This window comes from Haliotis asinina, chromosome 9 (genome assembly GCF_037392515.1).
Source record: "Haliotis asinina isolate JCU_RB_2024 chromosome 9, JCU_Hal_asi_v2, whole genome shotgun sequence".
Taxonomy (NCBI): Eukaryota; Metazoa; Mollusca; class Gastropoda; order Lepetellida; family Haliotidae; genus Haliotis; species Haliotis asinina.
The window spans coordinates 3001209-3015372 of NC_090288.1; the positions used below are offsets into that span (position 1 = coordinate 3001209).

Here is a 14164-nt window from a genome sequence, read left to right on the forward strand (position 1 = left end):
GGGCTAACTGAACAAGTGAGCACAGGAAGTACTCATGATGATTTCTCGTGTAAACGAACTGTTTGTGTAACTGTGTCTTGTTCCTTCAGAATATCTTAAGCTGGAGCTGAATTAAACAAATATGCAGTTTATATTCATGAAGATTCACCTGCGTGTTTTATACAAAATAAATTCTTTTTGAAGCTGAAAAAATATTTTATTTACGAATGTTATCTGTTTCATCAATGTTCTACGGTTAGAAAGCACTTCCAAGGCAAGTTGTATTTACTTATTGTTACTTTGAATTTATTTTGCATTTTTAATGGAAATGTCCAATAATTTACATTAAATATATCATGAAATTGTTTCAATACGCATCTTTAAATTCCTACTCCGGCTATCGGAAACTAACAGGAAACATACCTCTCTCGCTATACGCTAATGTGGCTGCACAACAGGAAATACGCCATACACAATGGAAGGAAACGAGGTGAGATACGCTTGTTCCTCTACTTCCAAATACACTTTCGTTTTTCAAAACACACACAATGAAGTCCCGACACTGGGGTATGTTTTCATTCGTACATAATTGACATACGGTATCAAAACTAAGTGGAGATTACACACTGTTAGTGTTCACACTACATGTATTAGGCATAGCTGACGTTCACACATTGAAGATGTCTTCCAATGTCAAACCTCCTTCTTCTAAGTGCCACCTGTAGGCATAATAGTCCGGGTTTGTTTTTTATCTTCATACATTCCTTCAGTTGACTGTCAGGAACACAACGTTTGAAACATTTTATCACGTCTGACACCTCAAAGGACACAGAAGAATGCAGGGGTGTTTCACCATATATATTTTGCACATTAATGTCAACTCCCCTTTTCAAAAGTTCTTCCACTGTCCAATACTTCCGACGGATCACAGCCAATTGAAGAACCGTGTTGGTATCATGGCCTTCTGCCACATTCAGTGCGTCGAGGGTACTGTTTTGATTATCTCCCATGTCCGTTGGTCATAATCTGCCATTATGCTAAGATGTATTTGAGACTTGCAACTTGGCTTGACAGACATGATCAACTGCGATATATGTTTCTTTCGAGGTTGATATAAATTATGAGTCTCAAGGCTCAAGTTTTCAATTCCTTTCACCAGATTTGTCAGTCAAGTAGACTGGCGTCTCCAAAGGAAGCATTATACTGACACAAGTGCACTACCGTGTAAACACATCATACGCAGTAACCGATGTCATTGTTGAATATATACTGAACACAATAAGTTAGGGATATTGGTATATTTATGACTGATTTTATCAGTTGTCAATGAATACATTTATCATTATTCAGAATTTCAAAATTTACATATATCCCTAACTATTTTGTCCTGTATATATATTCAGTTGAATGTCGTAATAGTTAAGACTTGATCTTCTGGGACGGCAGGAGATACTCGAGACAGCGAGATATAAGAGCTATCCATATATCTGAATTTTCTTAACCCAAACATAAATTCACGGTACTACTAATTACAACAATATAGATAATACAGATTTGAGATAAATAAGCAATTTCTCCCGTCGCCACCTTGCGACCAAATAGACTCCATGGTTCCGCAGAGCTAGTCCTTATGAGAGGTGGTGCCACGTCATGTAATGCCATACTTTTATATCATACCATGGGATTGTGTCAAGCAGATGTTTGTGGGTTTTAAACCTTAACATCATTAATAATAGTTTATGAAAAAAATAATCTGCATTAAGTTCGTTGAAACTATTTTTTATTTTGGTTATTTCAGATACAAGGCCGATGATCACCTCTCCTGCTAACTGGCTTTGGTTTTACTGTGACTGTGGCTTAGCTTACCTGTGTGTTATTTCAAGGGTAGTCGCTTGCTGGATCATGTTGTATAAGCACATCAAAATATATTGCCCTTACAAAACATATTCTGTTGTTGTTTGTTTATTTGTTGTTTTTAATTTTTTATCTGTAAATACCAGAGACCAATAACAGCCTGTTACTCAATAAACTCAGGTTATGGTGCAAGACATACATTTCCTGTTACCTCACTGGCGTTCTTATTGTGAGACGTCATGACACCACAATTGGGTGTATTTAGTTCTTAAATAACAACAGGGGCGGTGGGGTAGCCTAGTGGTTAAAGCGTTCGCTCGTCACGCCGAAGACCCGGGTTCGAATCCCCACATGGGTACAATGTGTGAAGTCCATTTTCTGGTGTCCCCCGCCTTGATATTGCTGGAATATTGCTAAAAGCGGCGTAAAACTAAACTCACTCACTCACTCACTTAAATAACAACAACAATAGTAATGGTTATCAGTGTATTAAACCTAGCTTAGCGACTACCTGTTTTACTCAAGTCCTTAAAGAGTTGCTTGTCCACTCAACTTGAGATATACTCAGAAAGGCAGGTGCAGACTTCAGAATCTATTCCAGTCAGGACGAAAATATTTCAGGGAGACTCCTTCAGTCCTTTGCCTTGTTGTCTGTCTTTGAATCATGTGAGTTTTCTGCTTAATAGGAAGAGGATTACCATCCTAAACCTCGTAAGCACAGATCCACAACACCTCTTACTCATCTCCTCTACATGGATGACATCGAGCTCCTTGCCAAAGGAGATACCAATTTGAAAGAACAGGTTCTCCTTGTCGAGTCCTTCTCTAAGGATATTGGCATGACATTCGGACTCGACAAATGTAATACTCTTCATTTGAAACGTGGCAAGGTAACTAATGATGGATCGGTCAAGTTACAAGGGGGAGGAAGATCAGGCGTACACCTATCTTGGAATGCACGTTCGAGACAAGCTCCAGAATGCCCAGATTCAAGATAAACTTCGGGCTGAGTATAAATCTCGTTTAAAGAAAATCTGGAGCTCAGAGCTAAATGTTCGAAACATAGTCAAAGCCACCAGTACTTCTGTTGTGCCAATCCTTTCCTATTGCTTTGGAGTAGTTGATTAGACAAAACAAGACATCCAGAGTCTTGACTGTCTGACCAGAAGGATCACGTCTGGATACAGAGCACACCACCCTCGTCCTTCTCTTAATCGCTTAGATATGCCAATCAATTCAGGAGGTCGGGGTTTGATCAACGTGGAGGCTCTTCATGACGGAATTTTATTGTGTACTTTTGCACATATTTATTTACCGGATGATGCATGTCAAGACTCACGATGAAAGCTAGGGATTCCACATCCATTTTAAGCGTGCAAAGGTTGTTGGACACACACTCAAATTTGAGGTTGAATTTGTTGATGGTGATGTACTGCGGGACGGCACAGCGATGGGGGTAAACCAGTTGAAGTCCTTCACCAATTCTGCCCAGAGTCGGCCCTTTGTGGAGAAGCTATCTGAGAAGCCATTGCATCGTGTGTACATGCAGTGTGTGGAACAGAACTGCAATTCAGCCGACTCCTTCGTCTGGATGAAGTCGACTGGTCTCAAATGTGAAACAAAGGGCTTCCTTTTTGCTGCTCAAGACCAGTCACTTCCCTCTCCAAATCGTCAGAATGTGATTCTTAATCAAAATGTTAACATGAAATGTCGATAATGCAATGAATTTACAGAGACTGTCCAACACCTTGTCAGTGGATGCCCTTCCTTGGCACAAACAGTATATCTTAAAAGACACGATGTGATGGCATGGCTTCCTGCTTTTACTATCGTCTCCGCCATGCCTGTGGCTTTGACCCTGAGGTCCATCCATGGTACGACCCTGAACATGTCCAGGGCGTCCTGGAAAATGATGCTTTTGAACTTTTCTGGAATAGGCCACTATACAGCCTGAAACGAATTCCTGCCAACAAATCTGATCTTGTTCTTTTTGATAAAGCCAATGAAATTATTTATTTCACTGAATTTTCTGTCCCTTTTGACAGCAATGTGATTAGCAACTCTTGGCGCGGATGAGGAGAGTGCCTGGGTTCTCCACTGAGGGCACAGTCCTTCTGACAATCTGGGTAATGCAGAAGGCTGCAGTGTTGGGAACCTCCATAATTTTCGGAACGTTCTTGGTGGGTTCGACTAGGCAGTGAGAAGTCCCATTCGCTGTCTGGCCTGCATGTAGAGGGAGCGAGGGCCCTGAGCTGATGATGAGCTTTACCAGCCTGACTGTGCCAGGATCACCCGAACCCTCTCTGCCGCATTTCAGCTTTAATCTGTAAAACATAAAACATAATAACAACAACAAACTACACATCAAGATTTCTTTCTTTTCATTAATAGTTAAAACGCCTTTGCAGCTGCATCCTACCAACCTGAGGTTTGAATTGTTTACTTTCGGTGATCTTTTCACCTTCAACCGGTAAAGGACGCTTGAGAGAACTGGCCGTCATCGACGGTGGATTTTGCTGACTGTAAAACGATACCCCAACTGCGAGTCGGTGTAGATGGTAGATGGCAACCAAATGTGTCATGCAAAGATTTGAAGCTTTCCCTTTATACCATGCTAACTTGTCCTTTCACATGACTTAAAGGGCAAGTGGATAGGCGTTTCTGTATGTATACCTCCCTTTTTCCACAACAGTTGTTGGTCAAGTGGACAGATATGTCTGCTAAGCATGTCCCGCTAAGCATAGGCTTTTCCATAAAATTTATCGGTCCATCCGTCTCACGTCCGGTGTTGATTCAAGTGTTTTCGTTTCCTTTCGTTTTCTTTTTCTTTTGTTTTAGAAGTGTAGACACTTGTAGCACACGCCCTTTCTCAATGATTTGTCAGTCAAGTGGATAGCAGTCTCACATGCGTTGCTGATTCCAGCGTTTCCTCTTTTATCTATTTTCGTAGCTGTTAAGAAGACATTTATAGCACAAACCCTTGATGACGGAAATATGTCTCAGCTAAACATATGCTTTCTCGAGATTTGTTGGTCGAGTAGATAGGCGTCTCACACCCTGTGCTGATTCAAGCGTTTCCTTTGAACACACTCGTGAGACCGGAATTTATAGGTCACGTGTTTGTCAGATGACGTCTGGTGACGTCATTCATCCTGAATCAGGATGGATACTTCTTAATAATCTACTACTTCTTAGTAGACATAGTCTCAGTACTTTTCGTTAGACTCTTCTGAGTCCAACTAAACCTAGTGGAGGTTGCTTCAGGTAACCTTTGAGCCTGACCAAGCACAACACAGCTTACCAAATCGCGAAAGTGGACATCCGCACGTACCTTTCGAACTCTTACCTCGGAAAGGGTACTTACTAGGTTTTGTTAGACTCAGAAGCGGAGTGTGTTTATCTCGGAAAGGGTACTTACTAGGTTTTGTTAGACTCGGAAGCGGAGTGTGTTTACCTCGGAAAGGGTACTTACTAGGTTTTGTTAGACTCGGAAGCGGAGTGTAGCGAAACGTACTGAATCTACGTTTACTTAGACTGGTCTTTTATTCAAAGACTTGACCAAAAAAACCCAGCTCTTTCTTTTGTCCTTCGGGATATTTTGTTCTGAAACGTGTAACTGCAGCATTACCTCAAACTGTAGGAAGCACACGTAAAATCTCCAAAGCAAGCCCCCCTCCTCAAATGTCTGACAGCTCTCTGATGCTGGGATGAAGGGCAAGGCCATCAGTTTCCGAATGAATCGAAAAACTGGATTCTTTTCTCTGTATGTCACCTGTGACAAGAGACTTTCACTTTTAAGATTTCACATATATTAATAAAAATTAAGAATAATCATACAAACATACAACATCTTACTGATGTGATAAGTAAATAACAATGCACATACCGTCAGTCCTATTTCTTTGACCCTCCTCCCTGCTATTTCTGTCATCATGCTTTCCTCTCGTCCATGAAATGAGTGGTCTATGCGACTGCTTTCCCTCGGTGTCTCTTTGCAGATGGTGCATGTAGAACCTGTCCTGTCTGCTTCCTCAAACTCCTTCTTGGAAACTGTCTAGTTCCACAGTCTGTGTGTCCAGCCTTCACACATGTCACACGAGACTGCCTCTTGGCTTTCACGTACTACCAAAAACCATTTCCTGCAGTTGGTGGTCATCTTGTCAGTTGGAAGAAATGAATGACTTACCCTTAGTCCAAATTCATACAATGCAGAGCCTCAACTCTAACTAAACACAACATTAAATATCAATTAGTTACCATGTGTTAATAGCCTGTTTATATCCACACTCTTTGACAAGACTAATTTACAAAAGCTCTAAATTATTTTGATAAGTATCACACCATACATGTTGACCAAACCTATGAAACTACGGCCTCACTTTTTGACAAGAGTTATTAAAAAAGTAAGTATTATGCTATACTTGTTGAGAAAATCTATGCATTTATGGCCGCACCTTTTGACAATAGTAACTGAAAAAAAATTCCAAATTGTTTTCATAAGTATCATACTATACTTGTTGAGAAAATCTATGCCGCACTTTTGGACAACAACAGCTGTAGATTGTTTTGATATACATTAAGTCCCATACTTGCTGACAAAAACTGTGCATATACAAAAAACATTTTATACAAACCGTTCATTTTATTCTTGTAATTTACAAAAGCATTGATAACATGCAAATAATTGGTGTTACAGTGTTGTCTATACATGTATATTACTTTTGCTGTTATCAGTTTACTAGTCAAATATTTGTCAGAAACATTACTACATAGTATTGTGTGAAGTCTGTAGCGAGGAAGCTTTATACAGATTGTAATTCTTTACCAAATAATTGGTATTATGGTGTTGCCAAGGCATGGATATTACTAATAATATATCACATAATATTATGTGAAGAATATAGCATGGAAGTTGACAAAACCATGCATTTATTGCATATATTAGATCACGTTGAATAAACCGGGGCGTTTTGACTAATCCCCTGGGGCGGTTTGACCAAATATCTGGGGCATTTTGACCAAATTTGCTGGGGCGTTTTGTCGCTGGGGCGATTTGACTGGCACCCTCGTGTACAGTCGGCTCGTTTTCAAGCAGAGAAGCATGAGTAAATTCTGTTGTCAGCAAAATGAATTTCTTTAATTATTTGTTGGTATGGAGCTTGAGGATTAAGAATACATACAGGTAGAAATTGTGTGTCTCAAGTGCATGTACACATCTTATTCGATGAAGAATCGCCTTTTTGATGGGGTTACCTTCATTTAGAACGTTTCTGATGTTTCATGCCAATGAGCAAAAGTTGCTAGGTGGCCAATGTTTGGAACTCATAAAGGAAATCATAATACACTTTCCCTTATACGGACACGAACATCGTCCCATATATAATACGACAGCATTCGTCTGACGACCACTAGGAGTCAAATAATAATCATAGAAAAGTGCTTCAAGTGAATTCATATAAATAACGCGACAAATATGAAACGAACTTTACTTTGCGGTAGTTGCCATTGTTGTTTCATGTCAAATACTTATGATGCAGGATCTGAATTCAAACATATTCTTTAAACACTGCGGAGTGTTTCTATAGTGATAAACATCCTGTAATGTGCTTGGTGTATATTTGAATCAATTTCTATTTCGTTTCAACAAAAGTAACCGTAAAATAGACGACCTTCACCTTTATCCGACCTGGAAGTGAAACAAGATGGAAGCCGTGGGACAGGTTCGTGCGAAAAAAATATCGTATTTAAGTTACCTACAGTTATTCATAAGGGCTAATTAGCAGCTGGTTTATTAATGATCTTTCTTACTGTACGCTGAGGTTACCTGTTATAGCTGTCGCCATAATCGTCCATGAATACAAAGTTTTTTTCTCAGCACTTAATCAATGTCTAGTTCCACGTCTAATAACGAATTGGCACTTGAAAATGAGTCATTTATATATTTTACCATTGCCAGTGTTATGGAACATGTCCACAATTTACCTCTGCATAAAAAGCCGCGAACGGAGTACAATACTGAACTGAAATGCTCTTTTGCCGTGTTTATGACAAACGTGTCAGTGAAGACGCCTAGCCGATTATGGTCTGGGGCTCTGGGGTCCCGTGAAGCAAACCCGGACATTGATGGACAAGCATTCTATTTAGTATCATAGGATGCCTGTTTGTGACTGTCATTGGAATTGTTATATTGATCTGGCCAAAGATTTGGATGCCAGGACGTTTGTGTCCACTATTAAATGCAGTACCACGTAATGCATGTTATTGGTTTCCTGTTGACATTATACTTAGAAAGTACTCAGAAACATGTCAATAATAAAACAATACATCATTATCCAAGAAATACAGCATACTAATGATTAATTCCTTCAATAATGTTTAATTCATGCTGTTGACAAGTACATGTACAAGTTCGAAGAGCATTTCTAATCAATGCATACATGACACATGTTTATTCCTTATACAGCTTTTAAGAGTTCATTCCTGATCTGGTGATGAAAAAGAATATAAAGAACTTGTTATACATAAACATGGTTCATGTTTTCACTACTTATAACTGCTCTTCAAACTGACCACTGACCTGTCATCTCTTGTACGAGAGAATGTTGCCCACAGCAGTGATAGCAGAAATGCTTCACTGTAATTAATTTAATCACCGTGGAACCAACTTGATTGGGTGTGAACGCATCCTGTAAAAACTGCAAGCATGGTGATTACTTCACAGTCATGAATGAACTGGTTTCTCTAACTCAGATTTTATGCTTTTGTCATTTGCTCTGAAGAAACTACCATGGATGATCTATGTATTCTGCAAGTTGCAAAGTTGGTTATTTATTTCTGTCAAACATTGATTACTTGATTACTTGATCAATCGTTTGTCTGACAAAATATTCAAAGCCATCCTAGGGGTATGACACGTGAAAATGTCTGGAAAGCAGAAAATCCACTCTCTGTGTTGACTGTTTACATGTGCAGATTATGTAAAAAGAATTCATTGCATTTGATGTATTTAACTCAAATGGATTACTGTTATAAATACTAAGTATTCATCTTTGCAGTATGACTGCTACCACCATTACATCTTACATGAATGAAAACTTACTGAGTCATGAGTGATTATTACAACCGCTAATTATTAAAGCTTGTCAAGCTCCAACTGTTCTCACACAGAACTCTGTAAGGTTACACATTTCATGTTACAGCAACACACAGTCCGCTGACATTATGTATTGTCTTGTAAATGTTGCTTAACCTTTGCGGGTATTTTCCTTATGTTTTTGTTTTATTATTTTAGAGCATCCAATGAGCTAATAGAAAAGTACTGAAAAACCTTTGTCATTTGTTTTTGTGGATTTGTGTTTGGCATGTCTCAAGGGGCATTGACTGTACAAGTAGTGTACTGTTATTTGCAGTTTGTTTGTTAGGTCATTATGTCATCATAGAGATTGATTAAAAGGGAAACCGTTGGGAAAAGGAAACCATATTCACTTAAATGTCAATTATTGCAAGGGTGGCAATTTTCCATGAATCTGCTGAAATCTGCTGATGGACACAGCTTTATGCTGTTGGGTGCATGTTTGTGTGTGAATTTTGTTATATTTAATGGTTAGTTTACTTTATTCAAGTTTGTTATATTAAAACAACAAAATTTTGTGATTACTCGAAGATACATTTTTTTTACAATCGATGATTATTTTTAATCCTTCTTTCCATTGATTTACAATTACTTTCAAACACTGGAAAGCACTATTAATAATCACTGAATAAATACAGATTATTACCTAAAGCTGATGCTGAATACCTGCAGAAAATGGATACCCTGGGGATAAGTCATGTGACTATTAACCCTTATCTTGGGCTATCCAGGGTGACAATAGCAGTGCTACAATGGAAATATGCAGTGTACAAATGAATAACATTGTGACATTAATGTTAATAGTATTGGAATGAGGTAATGTTCAACAGCATTAGTCAGACCACATGCTCATTTACCTGTTTGAGCAAATATTCAGTGTTAGTATGTAGAGAATTACCTTGAGTGGAATCCAGGTTTGAATTAGCAGCCTTATAGGATCATAAGAAGACACGCTGTGGATGGGGTAGTCAGACTAAGTGGATATTTTGTAGTGTTACTGTACTACACACACCTCTGCACATACATCCTTGTGGAAAATGTTAGATCCCTAGCATAGTCATGTTCTTAACCTCAGTAATGTGTTTGGTTGTTCAATCTGTTAGTGTTAAGGCTGAATTAAATGCTAAAAATAACATGAATTCTACACAACACTGAAAAGTAATTGTGAAAAGTATTCCTGCTCATGCCCTAGGTGGTAGGATATGCTCATGCTCTAGGTGGAAGGATATGCTCATGCCCTAGGTGGTAGGATATGTTCAGACCCTAGGTGGTAGGATGTGCTCATCCCTTAGGTGGTAGGGTATGCTCATGCCTTAGGTGGTAGGATATGCTCATGCCCTAGATGGTAAGGTATGCTCATGCCCTTAGATCACAGTAGGTGGTAGGGTATGCCCATGTCCTAGGTGGTAGGGTATGCTCCTGCCTTAGGTGGTAGGGTATGCTCATGCCCTAGGTGGTAGGATATGCTCATGCCCTAGGTGGTAGGATATGCTCGTGCCCTAGGTGGTAGGATATGCTCATGCCCTTAGATCATAGTAGGTGGTAGGGTATGCCCATGTCGTAGGTGGTAGGGTATGCTCCTGCCTTAGGTGGTAGGGTATGCTCCTGCCCTAGGTGGTAGGGTATGCTCATACCCTAGGTGGTAGGATATGCTCCTGCCCTAGGTGGTAGGGTATGCTCATGCCCTAGGTGGTAGGATATGCTCATGCCTTAGGTGGTAGGATATGCTCATGCCCTATGTGGTAGGGTATGCTCATGCCCTAGGTGGTACGATATGTTCATGCCCTAGGTGGTAGGATGTGCTCATTCCTTAGGTGGTAGGGTATGCCCATGCCATAGATGGTAGGATATGCCCATGCCCTAGATGGTAGGATATGCTCATGCCCTAGGTGGTAGGATTTTTTCTCATGCCCTAGGTGGTAGGATATGCTCATGCAATAGGTGGTAGGATTTTATCTGATGCCCTAGGTGGTAGAGTTTGCTCATGCCCTATGTGGTAGGGTATGCTCATGCCCTATGTGGTAGGATATGCTCATGCCCTATGTGGTAGGGTATGCTCATGCCCTATGTGGTAGGATGTGCTCATGCCCTAGGTGGTAGGATGGTAAGGTATGCTCATGCCCTTAGATCACAGTAGGTGGTAGGGTATGCCTATGTCCTAGGTGGTAGGGTATGCCCATGTCCTAGGTGGTAGGGTATGCTCCTGCCCTAGGTGGTAGGATATGCTCATGCCCTAAGTGGTAGGATATGCTCATGCCCTAGGTGGTAGGATATGCTCATGCCCTAGGTGGTAGGATTTTTTCTGATGCCCTAGGTGGTAGAGTTTGCTCATGCCCTATGTGGTAGGGTATGCTCATGCCCTATGTGGTAGGATATGCTCATGCCCTAGGTGGTAGGATGGTAAGGTATGCTCATGCCCTTAGATCACAGTAGGTGGTAGGGTATGCCCATGTCCTAGGTGGTAGGGTATGCTCCTGCCCTATGTGGTAGGGTATGCTCATGCCCTATGTGGTAGGATATGCTCATGCCCTAGGTGGTACGATATGTTCATGCCCTAGGTGGTAGGATGGTAAGGTATGCTCATGCCCTTAGATCACAGTAGGTGGTAGGGTATGCCCATGTCCTAGGTGGTAGGGTATGCCCATGTCCTAGGTGGTAGGGTATGCCCATGTCCTAGGTGGTAGGGTATGCTCCTGTCCTAGGTGGTAGGATGTGCTCATCCCTTAGGTGGTAGGGTATGCCCATGCCATAGATGGTAGGATATGCCCATGCCCTAGGTGGTAGGATATGCTCATGCCCTAGGTGGTAGGATTTTTTCTGATGCCCTAGGTGGTAGAGTTTGCTCATGCCCTATGTGGTAGGGTATGCTCATGCCCTATGTGGTAGGATATGCTCATGCCCTATGTGGTAGGGTATGCTCATGCCCTATGTGGTAGGATATGCTCATGCCCTAGGTGGTAGGATGGTAAGATATGCTCATGCCCTTAGATCACAGTAGGTGGTAGGGTATGCCCATGTCCTAGGTGGTAGGGTATGCTCCTGCCCTATGTGGTAGGGTATGCTCATGCCCTATGTGGTAGGATATGCTCATGCCCTAGGTGGTACGATATGTTCATGCCCTAGGTGGTAGGATGGTAAGGTATGCTCATGCCCTTAGATCACAGTAGGTGGTAGGGTATGCCCATGTCCTAGGTGGTAGGGTATGCTCCTGCCCTAGGTGGTAGGATATGCTCATGCCCTAGGTGGTACGATATGCTCATGCCCTAGGTGGTAGGAGTAATGCCCATCTCTGGTATTCCCTGTCTCCATATTGCTGGAATATTGTTAAAACCAGATAAAAAACTAAAATCATAAAGTCATATGCAGTCAGTTGAGCATGTTGAACATGTCCTGTGTCTACTGTCAAGTAATGAATAGAAAAATGTATCACCAAGCTTGTCACTGCATTACTATGTAAATATTTGTGACATCAAACAGATATATGAGCACATTACACTAAGTTTAGTTTCTTGATTTGTGTCAGTTGAAGTGACATGTTTTTAAAATTTTAAGGTAAGATAACATTGTATGATAATGTAGATAATGACACGTGTGTTTTGAGATGGTTAATATCTTGCATTAGAAATAAACACTACATTACATATATCACTATCAGTAACCATGGTAACACTATCAGAAACATCTCCATGGCATCGGTTTTACTGAAGTTTGTTAACATGGTCAATGAGGTTATTGTTTAACACTTTGCAGGTTTATGATGGCAGTCTGTAACTAATCGAGTCTGGACAAGACAATACAGTGATCAACATCATTGGTATAAGCAATTATAATAACATATCTCAACAAGTCAGCACGTGTGACAGTCTTACTAATTAGAAACAGAAACAGAAACAGGAATTAAGGAATAAGTAACAGTGAGACCTCCAAAACATGTTCATGTGCATCAAGTGAGTGAGTGAGTGTGTTTGGTTGTATGCTGCTTTTAGCAATACTCTAGCAATATAATGGCAGGCGACACCAGAAATTGCATCACACATTGTACCCATGTTCGGTGTGTTGAGCCAATGCTTTAATAACTGGACTACCTCTCTGCCCGATGTGCATCAAGAATGTCACAGACAATGTGATGCTGTCACTTATGCATGGAATGTGAGGCAGGGAAAGTCATTTTGTACATAGCTCTAGTTAAGGCATGTATTTGCATATTTTACGCAATACAAGTCTCATTTACTCAGTTAATTACAAATCAGGGAATAGGCTTAAGAATCACTTAAAACCCAATAAGTCTATGAAGCTTTATGTTTTTTTTCAGTTAACAACATTGGTTTGCGTAGGATAATTCACCATGATGCTCAAACTCTACAACACATCGTAAATGTGGATTGTGGTTTTGATACAAATTTGGATTTACAACAGAAAATTGTTTTATTTTCCATAGTTTGTGCATTTGTTCTGGCTGTCTAACTTTAGTGATTGTCTGATTTACAATCTGAATGAAGAACAGAGCTCTAGATAAAGCGAGTATTTGCGTATTTTACTAAATAAGAACCACATTTGCTCAAGTAATTACCAATCTGGGAGTACAAAGAATGCATAAGAATCGCTGAATACCCATAGGTCTTTAATACCTTGCATGCATTACTCATTCAACTAAATTGGCTTGTGTATGATTTGTCGTGGCGCCCAATCTCTACAACAGCATTAACTAACTGTAGGTGATGACTATAAATACATACACTGTTATAGCCGTAGCCACCATCTGGGGTTTACTCTACACTAGTCACATGACTTCCAGGTTGAATATTTAGATATGGCTGCCAAATGTTTGACTGTATAACAATTAGTAAAAACCTTTAGTCTATTGAGATTTGTATTTATATGTTTAGAAAATTTAAGTACCCAATAGAGATAAGAACCTCTGTGTAAAAGTACTCAATTCTTTTAACTAGTAGGGGTATACAAAATGCTAGGTACTGCCCAAAATGCAATTATTCATACATAAATAGACATGGGAATAAACACCCAATTGCTTGAAAAATTATTTGGAGCTCTGGAAGAACGATATTGATATAAATGGTTGATAAGTCAAAATAATGATTAAGTCTTAGAAATGAATTGCAGCTATTTGGCAATACAGGAATTACTGAAAACTTAAATCTATTTAGAAGCATTTATATTTATATATTTAGAAGTGTTAAT

The 14164-nt window shown here is 40.0% G+C and overlaps 1 protein-coding gene across 1 annotated transcript in view; it reads left to right on the forward strand.

The window, feature by feature from the left end:
* Positions 1-7483: 7483 nt before the first annotated feature.
* Positions 7484-14164, forward strand: part of LOC137296650 (synaptophysin-like) — a 104915-nt gene continuing 98234 nt past the window's right edge. Inside the window, exon 1 of the mRNA XM_067828468.1 lies at positions 7484-7553. Within this exon, the coding sequence (XP_067684569.1) occupies positions 7536-7553 (18 nt within the window). The 5' untranslated portion in view covers positions 7484-7535. The remainder of the gene's footprint in view (positions 7554-14164) is intronic.